The sequence below is a fragment of the Halichoerus grypus genome, chromosome 4, assembly GCF_964656455.1.
Source record: "Halichoerus grypus chromosome 4, mHalGry1.hap1.1, whole genome shotgun sequence".
In the NCBI taxonomy this organism is placed as follows: domain Eukaryota; kingdom Metazoa; phylum Chordata; class Mammalia; order Carnivora; family Phocidae; genus Halichoerus; species Halichoerus grypus.
In genome coordinates, this window is record NC_135715.1 from 74,003,501 (window position 1) to 74,017,274 (window position 13,774).

General features: G+C 33.7%; 1 protein-coding gene across 3 annotated transcripts in view; it reads right to left on the reverse strand.

Annotated features, from left to right (window-relative positions):
* The window catches only part of CDK8 (cyclin dependent kinase 8), a 129,842-nt gene that overhangs the window by 41,229 nt on the left and 74,839 nt on the right, over positions 1 to 13,774 (reverse strand). For all 3 annotated transcript variants that reach the window (XM_078070547.1, XM_078070546.1, XM_078070548.1), the window contains 2 exons: positions 10,327 to 10,437; positions 5,749 to 5,889 (listed from right to left, as the gene is read on the reverse strand). In XM_078070547.1, the coding sequence (XP_077926673.1) occupies positions 5,749 to 5,889; positions 10,327 to 10,437 (252 nt within the window). The remainder of the gene's footprint in view (positions 1 to 5,748; positions 5,890 to 10,326; positions 10,438 to 13,774) is intronic.

A 13,774-nucleotide genomic window follows, 5' to 3' on the forward strand; every position in this document is an offset into this window, starting at 1 on the left:
AGCCTGCTTCTCCCTCTCCCTCTGCCTGCCATTCTCCCTGCTTGTGCTCTCTGTCAAATAAATAAATAAATAAAATCTTAAAAAAAAAAAAAATTAAGGTAATAATTAAAATGAAACTTTGAATATCAGTTTTTTTAAAAAGTGGAACACATTAATGACCATATGAGAACTTGATATATACTTAACAAAAATTAATGGTCAATTGGCCAGTCTTAATAACTACTACTCTACTTTCCTACATTCCTTAGCAATGTGTTGAAAGCCCAAGTCTTTAATATTTAGAGTCTGATTTAAGTGTAAACCATTTTTATGGTCTGATATGGTTGGACGAATATTTTCAACCAAAAGCATAAAATTCAGCCAACACTGAATGCACTAGAAAATTAAAAGTGAATAAATATTAATAAATATTAGCTAGAAATTAAAGTATTTACATTGTGACTAGTAATGAACTGGTCAGTTAAATACAGTAGAACAGTGAAATACGAGAGTCGCGAGTTCAGAACAGCTGGTGTGTTCAGAAGGTAGGTACTGCTGCCTTATCTACAATTTAAGTATAATTCACACAGAAGGGACTTTTAAGATGTGTTTGAAAAAAGTAAGGGACCTATGATGGAGATGTCCTAATGTTAAGATTAAAGGAAAACATTGGAAAAAAATAAATGACATCAGAGAAGAACATGAATGAATAGGTAAAGCAGGTTTCTTTCACTGGGTGGAATAAAAAAAATTGGGTAGAGGAAGAGTGTGATAAAAGAAATCAACAGATCAGTATCATTAGCTGAATGGTCTTTGGACTGACTGATCAGAGCCGAGTTCTTTTAAGTAGAAAGAGGGAGGCTGCTGAAAAGAACTAAAAATATAGTATGAAAAGAAGATCTTTTGTACTGCTCGACTACAGTAAACCATAACAGAGCTAAGAGGATAGGTAGTAAAAGAAGAAATGTAACAGAGTATGCACAGAAAAACATCAGGTAGCAGAAATAACCTATGGAGAATCACCTTGGAAGACACTTTGTTTCTGTTACAAATGAGCTAGTTTATTCATTCAACAAATATAAGCAGTATTGTATACACTGTGTATTTTGCAAGGCACTGGGAGGGATACAAATACATATTAAGCCAGTCTTTGGCCCTCAGAAATTTATAATCAAATAGAGAACTTATTACCAAAACTAGTTTAAGTGCCCCTGAGTAGTTCAAAGTAGCTGCTATAGGACTTTAGATGTACACATTCTCACTTCCAGCTAGGGTGACTGGGGGGGGGACTTTATTGCTGAGGTAGCAGGAGCAGAGCTTTAAAGATGAATAGAATTTTAAACACTAGAGATGAAGGGAAGAGAGGATTCAAGTAGGTAGGGCAACCTCTGAGTTAGCTGGAAGTAGGTATACAGAGTGAGAAGGAAGAAAAAAAAAAGATCATAACCAGCTTTCACTTCAATTCACAAATACTGGCATGCAGAGATTTTCAAATTTTAATCTAATCAGATTTTTTTCTCGTTTAAAAAAAAAAAAGACCAAAAAACCTGACTTTGAAATTTATTTCACAACTGCACAAGAAAACCAATCCTAAAATTAGGAAGTTATACAAAAAATACTCGTTTCTACTGAAAGAGGTCAGACAGATGAGAGAGTGAACTGGCCGGGTGGCTGGGTGTCCTAAAACGGTCATAGTAGAGGTACTAGTAGTGACAACTTCTCATGGCCTTGCCAATGTGCTTTAACTCAGTCAAACAGGACTACCATTTTAGAGGAAAGACTTCAGACACCATTGTTTTCAGAGGAAAAACTTCAGACACCATTGCCAAATCAAACTTTGGCTTCTACACAAAAAGTATCAAATATGATTTTGGTGCTTACTGTCTTTTTATTTTGTGCTCAGAAAACTACCAAACTCAACCCAATCAGGCTAATAGACTTCAAACCTTTCCTTATTTTGAGTCACTTAAATAATATCTTTTACTTGAAGTTTTCATTAAGATTTCACACTTAGTTCCTCTTTATAGTAGCAGGTAAAATATCTTAATATTCCTTAACCCAACACTCCTACTATTTTATATAAGCAGATAACTGGGGGGTAAAAATGGAATTAACTGGTCCCATACTGTTTCAACTCTGTGCCTCTGTTTACTCATTTGTATAGGATGGTTATTTTGTGTGCCAGCTTGGCTGGGCCATGATGCCCACATATTTGGTCAAACATTTTTCTGAATGTTTCTGTGAAGCTGTTTTTCGATGAGATTAACATTTAAATTGGTAGACTTTGAGAAAAGCAGCTCACCCTCCATAACATTGGTGGGCCTTATTCAATCAATTGAAGACTTTAATAGAACAGAGACTGATCTCCCCAGAGCAAGAGAGGTCTGCCAGCATACTGCCTTTGTATTTGACTGCAACTCTTCCCTTTAGTATCCAGCCTTCTGGCCTATCCTGCAGATTTTGGACTTACCAAGCCTCCACAATTTGCCTGAGGGAACTCCTTAAAATAAATCTCTCTCTCTCTCTTTTTCTACACACACACACACACACACACACACACACATTCTGTTTCTCTGGAGAATCCTAATACATGTGGTTCTACACACACACACACACACACACACACACACACACACACACACACACATATTCTGTTTCTCTGGAGAATCCTAATACATGTGGTAATGCCAGAACCAGGACTATAGCCTGTTGGTCAGACTATATTCATTTCCCAAGGAGAGAATAAAGGAAGAAAGAGAAAGGAGTGTAATCAAAGGGAAGAACAAAGCATACACCTTTGTTTTTATTTATCTCTACTTACAGCAAACAGATAAAGTGTAAAAGCAAACCAACTTATACATACATATTTTAATGTTCTAGAACTAAAAAAGTTTGGCTTAGATCATAAATTTTCTCACAAAAATAAATATTGCATGTGTTTCCTTTCAGGCCCATTCTTAAAACAGCTACACACAAATGCATTTATTACCAACTTCATTCCAACCAGAGTTCCAGAATTATTAAATCTCTATTTCACACCAAGGATGACAGACCCCAGTTACTGATCTGCTACTATGTGATGATTAACAGTGACAAAATTAATCTTTATTTATTAAATAGGATTATTAATTGTTAAAGTTCAACTGCACATATCAAAGAACTTCGTAACTCTATCATCTCAAACCAGTGTGTCTATTAATAATGAAGACAATTTTATTAAGCAAAAGCTTCAATAACATTCTGGGGCATTATTAAAATGATGTTTTTAGGGAGTCTGTGCCAATTATCCATTTTGGTATGATGTTTCTCTTGGCAAGTCAGCAACTCAACCAATTGGTTCAATTCAAAACATTAGAAATCTATATAGGTCGGCTAAGGTCAATATTGCCACATTTCATCTAAACTTGACTGAAAAGAAGCAAGGAATGAAATTAACTATTAATTATATTTATTCTTATAGGGTAAATATTTCATCTGCAAATAATAATAAATATTGAGAAAGTTTAAAAAGTCATGTTATACAGCTTCTGAAGAACATTCTTTAAAGTAACTATTTTACATTAGAAATTCATATATAAAAAAGTATTCATATATGAATTTCTAATGTAACTATAGTTGAACATCATATAACCTCAAAACTCCAAAATCTATTTTTTAGTTAGCAGGAAGGTGGGCACATTTAAAAACAACAACAACAACAACAACAAAACTAACAACAAAACTGCGGTAATGAATCTTCCTTTAAAAAATTGAGAACAAATTCAAGAAGTAAGCACCTGACCCAGTAAGATCCAGCCTGGGGGCAGAGGTTACCACTTTAATGACACAATGGTTCCGTGCGCCTGTGATGCTCATAAGAGTTAGGTGTAAGGAGTCACACACAGACAATACAGGAACTCTCACTCCAAACGGGGAAATCAAAAAGGTAGCAGGACACAAATAATATATTACAGTTCGGAAAATATTTTGGATAAATTGACTACTAAACAGATAGCAGTGGCATATAAAGGGGGTAGAGGAGTGAGAATGGTTTGCTCTGTGAACAGGAATATTTTATAACTGATACCATTCACAACTGCCAGCATATGGTGACAACAGAAAATAACTACTTTTCATCTGTTTCATCATTATTTTTAAATCATCTCCAGAGAGTGCATCCCTCTGATACTGGCATCTAGAGTGCACTGCTCCCCGTGGCCCCCACTTCCTGGCACACCACTAACAGAGACCTTTGAAATGACATATCCTACACTATCCCTAGGCCAAAGACAACTCATTTAGGCTGCACCAATAGAAAGTGCTATCCCAAAAGAGAAATAAAAAAAAATTAAACTTTATAATTATTTTCACTACTGTAGTTAATATTACTGTAAGTGGTTTAAGTATATTATGCATTAACAATTTAAATACTGGTTTGTATTATTTGCATTCATCTAATAAACATATATATTTTAATGATGAAAAATAATTTACTATAAAATGTAGTGTCATCTCAGCATAATTAGGGAAAAATACCCTTTTGCCAGATTTTATTCTTTTAGAGATCATAAAAAAGGTCAGTAGCTCAAAAGTAGTAATAGTTTTTCCCTAAGTTGACTACACCCCTAAAGGTTGAAATTTGTTTTCAGATTCATAAAAGGAGCCAATGGATTTGTCCTACTTCTGTTCTATAAATCTACTATGAATATTCCAATAATATTAAAAATAAAGTTTACATAAGGAAAAAAGTTGTTTCAAACAAATTCTGATGTTATCGGTCCCGGTCTAAATGCTTTCTAGGTTTGAGAACTAGAGATAAAATAAATACCATTAAACATATTGAAAGGAGATTTATTGAAGATAGAAGAAAGAACTAGAAACTATGATACTGGAACATCTGATCTGAAGGTACTAAATATACAGCAGCCTGGAAAGAATATGTGCAAGAGGCAGATCAGCTCTGGCTTAAATTCTACAGGGTTTTTTCCAATGTAACACATGTGATTAGAGACCAAATCATCAGTTCCAGAATTGTGTTTATAATTGTTTGGAATGAAGACATTGTTATAAACTTTACTATGGTTACCTCCTTTCCAAAGAAAAGAACAACAAAAGCACAATGTAATTATGCAAAAGGGGAATTTGAGATTTAAATTTTCATCCATGAAGAGTAATGAATAATGCACAATTTAATGAACATCTTAATGCTACATGGGTTTTAAAAAGGCGTAAATTATTCTGCCATGTAAAATAAAAATAAGAAAGCCAATTTCTGAAGTTTCTAAATTCTTAAAAATTCAATGTACCTTAACATGGCAAGGCTTCTGAATAAAGTTCTTAATTATGATTAATAAACATGCTACTAATATAGTGAGGCTTAAAAAATAAGCAGATTGAATTAAGATCTCCTCTTCTAATATGTAACTTAGTATGCGGTAGGCTCCAAAAGTTTCATTTCCAAGTTATTCATAAATATATCAATTTCTAGAGTTTGCCTAGCAGCTAATAATCAAGCAAGTCAATACTTCATTTACAGACTTAAAAGTAAACAAAAGTTTAGGAAAATAAATGTGCCCTCTTTCACTTCTTCACTGAACCCCAGCCACTTTATGTCAGAGGAGTAGGATGCATCATATAAACAGCACAAGGCTAGACTATGTTATGAGACTATAGCACTCTCACTCTATAAGGTTTGCAGGTCTATGTACCACTAATATCTAGAGACAACTAGAAAATCATCCAACTATAAAGGCATCTTTCTAGCTTAGACCTAACTACATATCAACTTACCAAATCCCTGTGCAACACCCAGTTAGCATGCAGGTAGTGAATCCCATCTAGGATCTGATATAATAGTGACTTCACCATTCCCCGAGGTAACTGAACTGGCTTCTTGTTTGCTTTAGAAGCTCTGTGAAACTTGATTATATGCTGAAAGAAACAAAAATACCACCAGAAGCTTAAAAAGGAAAAGAGGGAAAGATAATCTGATGTATAATACTTTCGTGCCAGAAAAAGAAACATTCAGGGATTCCCAAAGATACTGAAAATATAATCTTACATTCTGCTGGATAACATAAATTTAAAATTTCCTAATAACTGGAGCTAAAGTTTCATTTCTTAAGCATATGATCACGTCTCAGAAAATAAATGACTGCAACACAGAAGCAGAGAACAATGTGATTTTATTTTGAAAGTATAATTAAAAATTACTTTCAGAGTATACCTGATCCCTGTTTACCTGGTGGAAATTTTCAAGAACAGAATCTTTTTTATCTGTAGTTATTAAATGAAAAGAAAAAAAAAAAAAAACAAATTTCAAGAGATACTCCTGGGTTGGCTGACACAGCATAGATGTGGTACCTATTTACAACGCATGGGTTATAAACAAAGCAAAAAGCAAACAGGGAAATTATTTCAATAAAATACACAGAAGCATAAAGAAATAACATGTAAATGACCAGTTCACATTGAAAATATTTAGAAACATGAAAGACTCAGATGAGAAAAAAACAGCCTTAAACCCATTAAAAGCTTTCTAGGAATAGTATCAGTGGACATCTGGTAAAACACAATACCACTTTATAAATAGAAAAATCACTTTATAAGTAAATGTACCTCAACAGAAACAAGATCCAATGTTTCAAACTCTCGACAGGTTTCTTCATTTTAATTAAAGCACTTTGAAACTGTAAGAACACCTACAAGTCAGGTGAAGTCAACTCTGCTGTGTGTAAAACACAGGTATATGCCTGGCACCTCATGTGAACATGAACGGACTCTTGAGCAGTATTTCTGAGTGAATATTAAGCATATTCTTGAAATTAATAAACATAATTGACATATTTTATATTAGAGGTCAACATTTTCACTTCCTATTTTCTTATGATATAGAAAGTACAACATGGATAAAGAATAACTAGTAATTAATGAGTGAAGGAGTTTTACTTTCCAAAGAAAAAATATATAGCAAAGACTACCTGGTGGGAAGGTAAACTCTATCAGTCAGCATGCATGTAGTATGATTAATCTATACTTTACTAGCAGCATTACACTATTTTAATTTTCTTCTCAGTTATTTTTCCAAAGTATTTAAAAACAGTCAAAACAGAGCTACAACTCAATAATCTAGAATGTTCTGTCACCTATCCTAAGAAATGGTGTGACAATAAAGTCTGTTCACCTTAGTAAGAGCTAGTGGTTCTCTAGAGCTTAATAAAAATAGACTGAAATACATCATTTTTAACAATTAAAATCTGCCAGAGTAAGAATACAAGAATATGTAGGGAGGTGCAATAAATGATGCCATATGCATGGCTTTAGTTAATACTTTCATTAGGGTTTAACAAAATACTTTTTTTTTAACCAATATTTTATAACTACAAAAAACTACACTGGGGAAATCTCTTACCTTCATTTTTATTCCAGGGCTATATAACAAATATGTGGTGTGCTTATCATGAAATTTCACCAATACCTGAGCGATTTTTAAATGACTCTTTTTACTGGGACTGTTTTTGTTACTCTCCGCCGCCTTAGCCCAGCTAATTCATTTCAATATTCCAATTAAAATAAAAAAATAAAATGGATAAAGGAGGTTTGAGTAAAGTCAATTATTTGATTTTTATTAAAATGAACATTAAAAGTCCTTACGTGACTTAAATGAATATTAATAAGATGACAATAAAGCCAATGATGACGATATATACACATCTGGGAACACTGCATGCAGCATAATTTGTAAAAGTATAATTATTATACCTACATGTAAAATTAGATATCACATACTAGCCTGCTAGGAATTATACTGAATACAATACTATCTCCTATGTTCAACTATTACAAATCATGTTTTATTACAAATCATGTTTATAAAGCAGCCTAGAAAATTTCTCATAAATTTGGGTCATATAATTTGATTTCATGTTAGGCTTGAGTATGAGTGTTCAATTCAATATTGGCCACCCTAATTTAACAAATTTTTATTAACAGAATCCCAATTTGATTTGATGAGATTTATTTTTAAAAGAACAGAAGCTACAACAACAAAAATATTTACAACCAGCATTGACCTTGGACAGTAGTTTCATAAAACAGAAAATTTGACGTCTACTTTCAGTTCGAAAACAATTCTTTCCAGATAACATAAAAACAATTTGAATCAAACTGCATTTACTCATGGAAAACAGGAATCTACAGAGCAAAAAATATTTCTTATAAATCTGAAAGTATATGAAACCCATATAAGTGTCAATTTCTGAAATCTGTTGGTTAAAATTATGTAAATGAGGCTAGTACTGGAAATTAGCAAAAGAGTTTAAAACTATTTTACTATTTTTAGAAGGCTAACTTACTTTTGAGCAATTTTACTGGAATTTCTACTAGTTTTATTTCAAAATTTTGAATTTATATTTACAAACTACAGCTGAATGAAAAATGTAAATTTTAAAGATATCTAAAATTGAGCCAGAAGATTATAATCCCTTGCATAGCAGTATCAACGGTCCCAATTTACAATGGTTCAACTTGACTTTTTGGCTTTATGATGGAGTAAAAGTGACAAGCATTCAGCAGAAACTATACTTCGAATTTTGAAATTTGATCTTTTCCCAGGCTGGTGACATGCAGTACAACACTTGCTCATGACCCTGGGCAGCAGGAGCTACTGCACCCAGTCAGCAAGGGTAAACAACCAATACATTTACAATGATTCCATACTCATACAACCATTCCATTGTTCATTTTCAGTACAGTATTCAATAACTAACATGAGATATTTAACACTTTATTATAAAATAGGCTTTGTGTTAGATGATTTTGTCCAGCTGGAGGTTGATAGAAGTGTTCTCAGCACATTTAAGGTAGGCTAGGCTAGGCTGTGATGTTCGATAGGTCAGGTGTATTAAATGTATTTCTGACTTAATGAGACTTTCAGTTTGTGATGGGTTTATTAGGATGTAACCCCATGTAAGTCAAGGAAGATCTGTATATATGTTTTCTCTTGTATTTATCTCAATAAATGTACAACCAATATATAAATATAAATATAGAACAGTATACAAAACACAGTGAAATACTTAAAGATCTTATTAAATTACTTATTAAATACCAGAAAAAATATAGTTCACAGAAGTGAAGTACTTGTTAATTAACTCAATGTAATATTGGGTTTTTGTTTACTTGTTTTATTTTCTAAACTGTAGTCTATGTTAACATGTTTTACACAAGATTGATCAGGATATAAGTTTTGTGAGTATATTTCAAAGATATTTTGGCTATCTTGCTATTTTCATTATATATCATAAATTCTTATCCCCAAGATGGCATTTCAGACTTTCAAAGAACATAACTGTTATGTTTAATAAAGGAGTAAATTTTATAGTTACCGAAGACTTATGTAAATACCAAGCAATCTACTGAGTAAATACAAAATACTGAGTTAGCTGTTTGTAATTCAGCTATTTAGCCAAGATAAATTTAAATTCTCAGTTTATAATAATTTTTATCAATATAACATCATTTTTGTCATTATATTAGCTAACCAAATAAAACTAATCTAATTGACTGTAATTACTTGACTTTGAGAATCTTCAAGGATTTAATTGGGAGCTCTCTTCCACAAAGAATTCTTCCTATACAAGAACATGCCCAATTCAAGTAAGTACAATATTGAACTTCTGCTGATGGAAATAAGAAATATATTAGAATATGGAGTATTAAGTATGAATAATATCCAATAAATGATTAATAGTATGCTACATTTGTATAGTACACTTAGTTTATAAAGCTTTTCAAATACAAAATTGCTCTTCAGAAAAATCCTGTCAAAAAGCAGGAAAAGTACCACATTTTACAGATGGGGTTGGGGGGACTACAACTTCAGAGCCATTAAGAGACTTGCTTAATGTCATACGACAAATAACAGACCGAACCATAAATTTCAGTCTAGTCTTCCAAATATAACATATTTATCTTCCTATATGAGGATACCACTTTCTCATTTTATATTCCTTTATAGAGTAAAAGGAAATATGCTGCTTTTAAATTCTATAACAAAATAGCTATTACAGTTACTTTTTAAAATTTTATCAAAAATCTATAGCTAGGAAACAGTACTGAATAACTGTTTATACTCTTCAGATTCTACTATTTTCTGTAGCATGTTACAAAGTTCAAATTGGTAAGATCAAAATATAGTAATACAAAGCAAAATTACCCTAGTCTTGGTAATTCATCAACCATATTCTATGAAGTTACTTTTATTTTTAAAATGTAAATCTCATAGTAAGATAAACTAAAATTGTTTTTAGTCACTCTTAATCCCTGTCTGAAACCAATGGCTCAATGTCTACCAGCAATTCACCTTACCCAGAGGTCATGTTCAGCGTAGTCAAACAGAAGCCATACTTTCCTATCAGCATGAGACAGAAATACCTTTTGAAGAGAGATGACATTTGGATGCTTAAGCTCTCGAAGTAACTGCAAAACAAGGAAGATCAATTAAAAATCTTTGCCATGAAAATAATGTTAAATAAATCATACATTTGTAATTCACAGATACATAAACCCAGTGGTAATCAATCCTAAAAATCTAATAACTACCCACACTATTTTGAAAGTGTCCAAATAGGTGCTTCAGTAACAAATGCAGAAAAACTCTGGGGAAAAGATACTGAAAAGATATAACTCAGTAAATCTGTTTTGTTGTTATTGTTTAGTTGGTTTTTACTTTTGCTTTGGTTTTTAATCGTGATAAAATATACATTAAAATCACCATTTTAACAATTTTAAGTGTACCATTCAATAGCTTTTAAAAAACTAATTGCAACATTAGAAAATATAACATTTGTCAATATCAAATATCAGATGAGAATTAAGATCTGTAATTCTGTGAGATATAGTATCTATTTTTTTCAGTCATTTAAATTATATAGTTGATTAAGATTTTGTAAACTTTTCATAAAATAATAAAAAACTTATACAGACAGAGGCATCTAAGTAGAAAACATTTTAATGGGTTTAACCCTTCTCATTTCCTAGAAGGACATTCTATTTAAAATCTTTTATTGCCTTATCTTATCCTCATTTATTAACCAAAATGGCCCTAATAATCCATCAGTTAAAAAGTATTCCTACTCTGGGGGCGCCTGGGTGGCTCAGATGGTTAAGCGTCTGCCTTTGGCTCAGGTCATGATCCCAGGGTCCTGGGATCGAGCCCCGCATCGGGCTCCTGGCTCAGCGGGGAGCCTGCTTCTCCCTCTCCCTCTGCCTCTCTCCCTGCTCATGCTCTCTCTCTCTCTGTATCTCTGTGTCTCAAATGAATAAATAAAATCTTTAAAAAAAAAAAAAAGTATTCCTACTCTGCCAAGAAAAAAAAAAAAGGAACAACAGCAGTAACAATGACAAGAAAAAATTTCTCATGAAGCCTGATACTATGTCTTTATCAGTTAAAACTGACTTACACAGTGCCTTCCCAATGTTTTCCAAATACATGACAGCCATGTGAGAAAGTCAAGGTCTTAGAACTTATGACTTTAGTACCTTCTATAAGAATGCTGTTACCAAAACAAGAATTAATATAAATGCAATGTTAACAATATATTAGGGACTCTGAAATGAATTCAGCCAAGGAAAGACTATGAATGGACTATCTATTAAGTCATTTATATTAATGATTATTCTCTGGAAAGTGATAATTATTCAGGAGGAAGATTAAATTCAAGTTATATATTTCTGCTTTTAGATATAATTTCAAACTTATGAGACTTTGGAGATTATACACAAAGCCTCAGAAACCTAAAGGCCAGTATCTAAGATTAACGATTTCCTAATTAATAAACAAGGCAAAGAATCTGATAGGGAAAGCCTACACTTCAGGATTACCCAGGATCATCTAGCTGGCTCCAGAGCTAAACCTAGTGCTAAGTTCATCTTAGTTCTGGGTCAGTGTTTCCTCCATTACCTCATGATTGGAACACACTTCTCAGGCACTATTTCAAATCCTTTCTGGAAACTGGCAGGGTAGAAATTATAACAAACTCCAAAGCTCTGGCAAAAGTTCTCTCCAATTATTAGAAACCTACATATAAAGCTATTCTTAGTATCTCCTCAATTTCACTTCCAAGATGAGGCTTAGCTCCTGAACTGGAAAAAAACCAAAAAACTAAAAACAAAAAAGACCCAGCAGCAACCATTTTATTAAGTTCTTCATAAGTGCCAAGTGTGGTGCTATGACATGCATTATGTCACTTAATCATGAATTAAACTTATATAATATTTATATTACTTCTATTTTATAAATGAGGAAATAGTGGTTTGAGGGGATTAAATAATTTGCTCATGATCACAGTCCTAGGTAGTGGTTCGAATCAGGATTTTAATGCTTTTAAAATTAATCAATTGACTTTTAAAATACAAAGCACTCCAAGGTCTAATAACACCTTTTTTTTTTTTCTTAAGATTTTATTTATTTGACAGAGAGAGAGCACAAGTAGGCACAGCGGCAGGCAGAGGGAGAGAGAGAAGCAGGCTCTCCATTGAGCAGGGAGCCCGATGCGGGGCTCGATCCCAGAACCCTGGGATCATGACCTGAGCTGAAGGCAGACGCTTTACCGACTGAGCCACCCAGGCGCCCCAAATACCAACACTTCCTAAGACCTAATACTCTGGGGAACTATTTCTTGTTACATTCCAGAGGCACAGATATTTTAAGTATATACTAGGTTGTGAACTGGCCAATGGCAGGCACGTGTCTTGCTCACGATGGCGCTGCTACCTTCTAACACCCTGCCTGGGGACCTGGTAGGCACTCATTAAGTTTTTGGTAAATAATGAATTTGTGAATAAACAAAATATACAAATTAAAAAGTATCATATAACACACCCTTTGGCTTCTGATCTGTGGACTAAGATCACTGCTTTCATCATAAAAACCTTAATCCACTTCTTTAAAAAATCCACTTCTTAAAAAAACTAATCCACTTCTATTTTTAAAACATCCAGCTAATTAGTCAGACAACGAATCTTCCAGGGTAATGATTTAATAATATATTAACAGTAAGAGCTACCATTATCGTAAGTAATTATAATCATAAGTAGGTAAGTAAGTAATAGTAAGTGTTATGGACTGAATTGTGTTCTCCTCAAATTCATATGTTGAAGCCCTAACCCCCAGTACCTCAGAATGTGATTGTATTTGAAGATAAGGCCTTCAGAGAGGCAAGTGAGTTAAAATAAGGTCATTAGGGAGGCCCTAATCCATTCTGAATGGTGACATTCTAAGAGGAGGAGGTTAGGATACATACAGAGACACCAGGGCAGCTTGTACAGATAGATGGCCACTGAAGAGGCCACAAGAGGGTGGTCATCTGCAAACCCAGGAGAAGCCGCAGAGGTTTCCGCAGACCCTCTGAGAAAGTAAGTTTCTGTTGTTTAAGCCACCCAGTTCATAGTATTTTGTTATGGCAGCCTTGGCAAACTAATACAGCAAATAACTACTATTACTGAGTAAGTAAAACACTCTATGTTGGGTGTTTTAAGGGAGATTTACCAGGAGATGGGTCACTATGGGGTTAGAGATGGAACTGAGTCTCAGTGGGGAATTACGTCTAAGTCAGTATTTCTTTTTGGGCGCCTGGGTGGCTCAGTTGGTTAAGCGACTGCCTTCGGCTCAGGTCATGATCCTGGAGTCCCTGGATCGAGTCCCGCATCGGGCTCCCTGCTTGGTGGGGAGCCTGCTTCTCCCTCTGACCCTCCCCCCTCTCATGTGCTCTCTCTCTCTCATTCTCTCTGTCTCAAATAAATAAATAAAATCTTT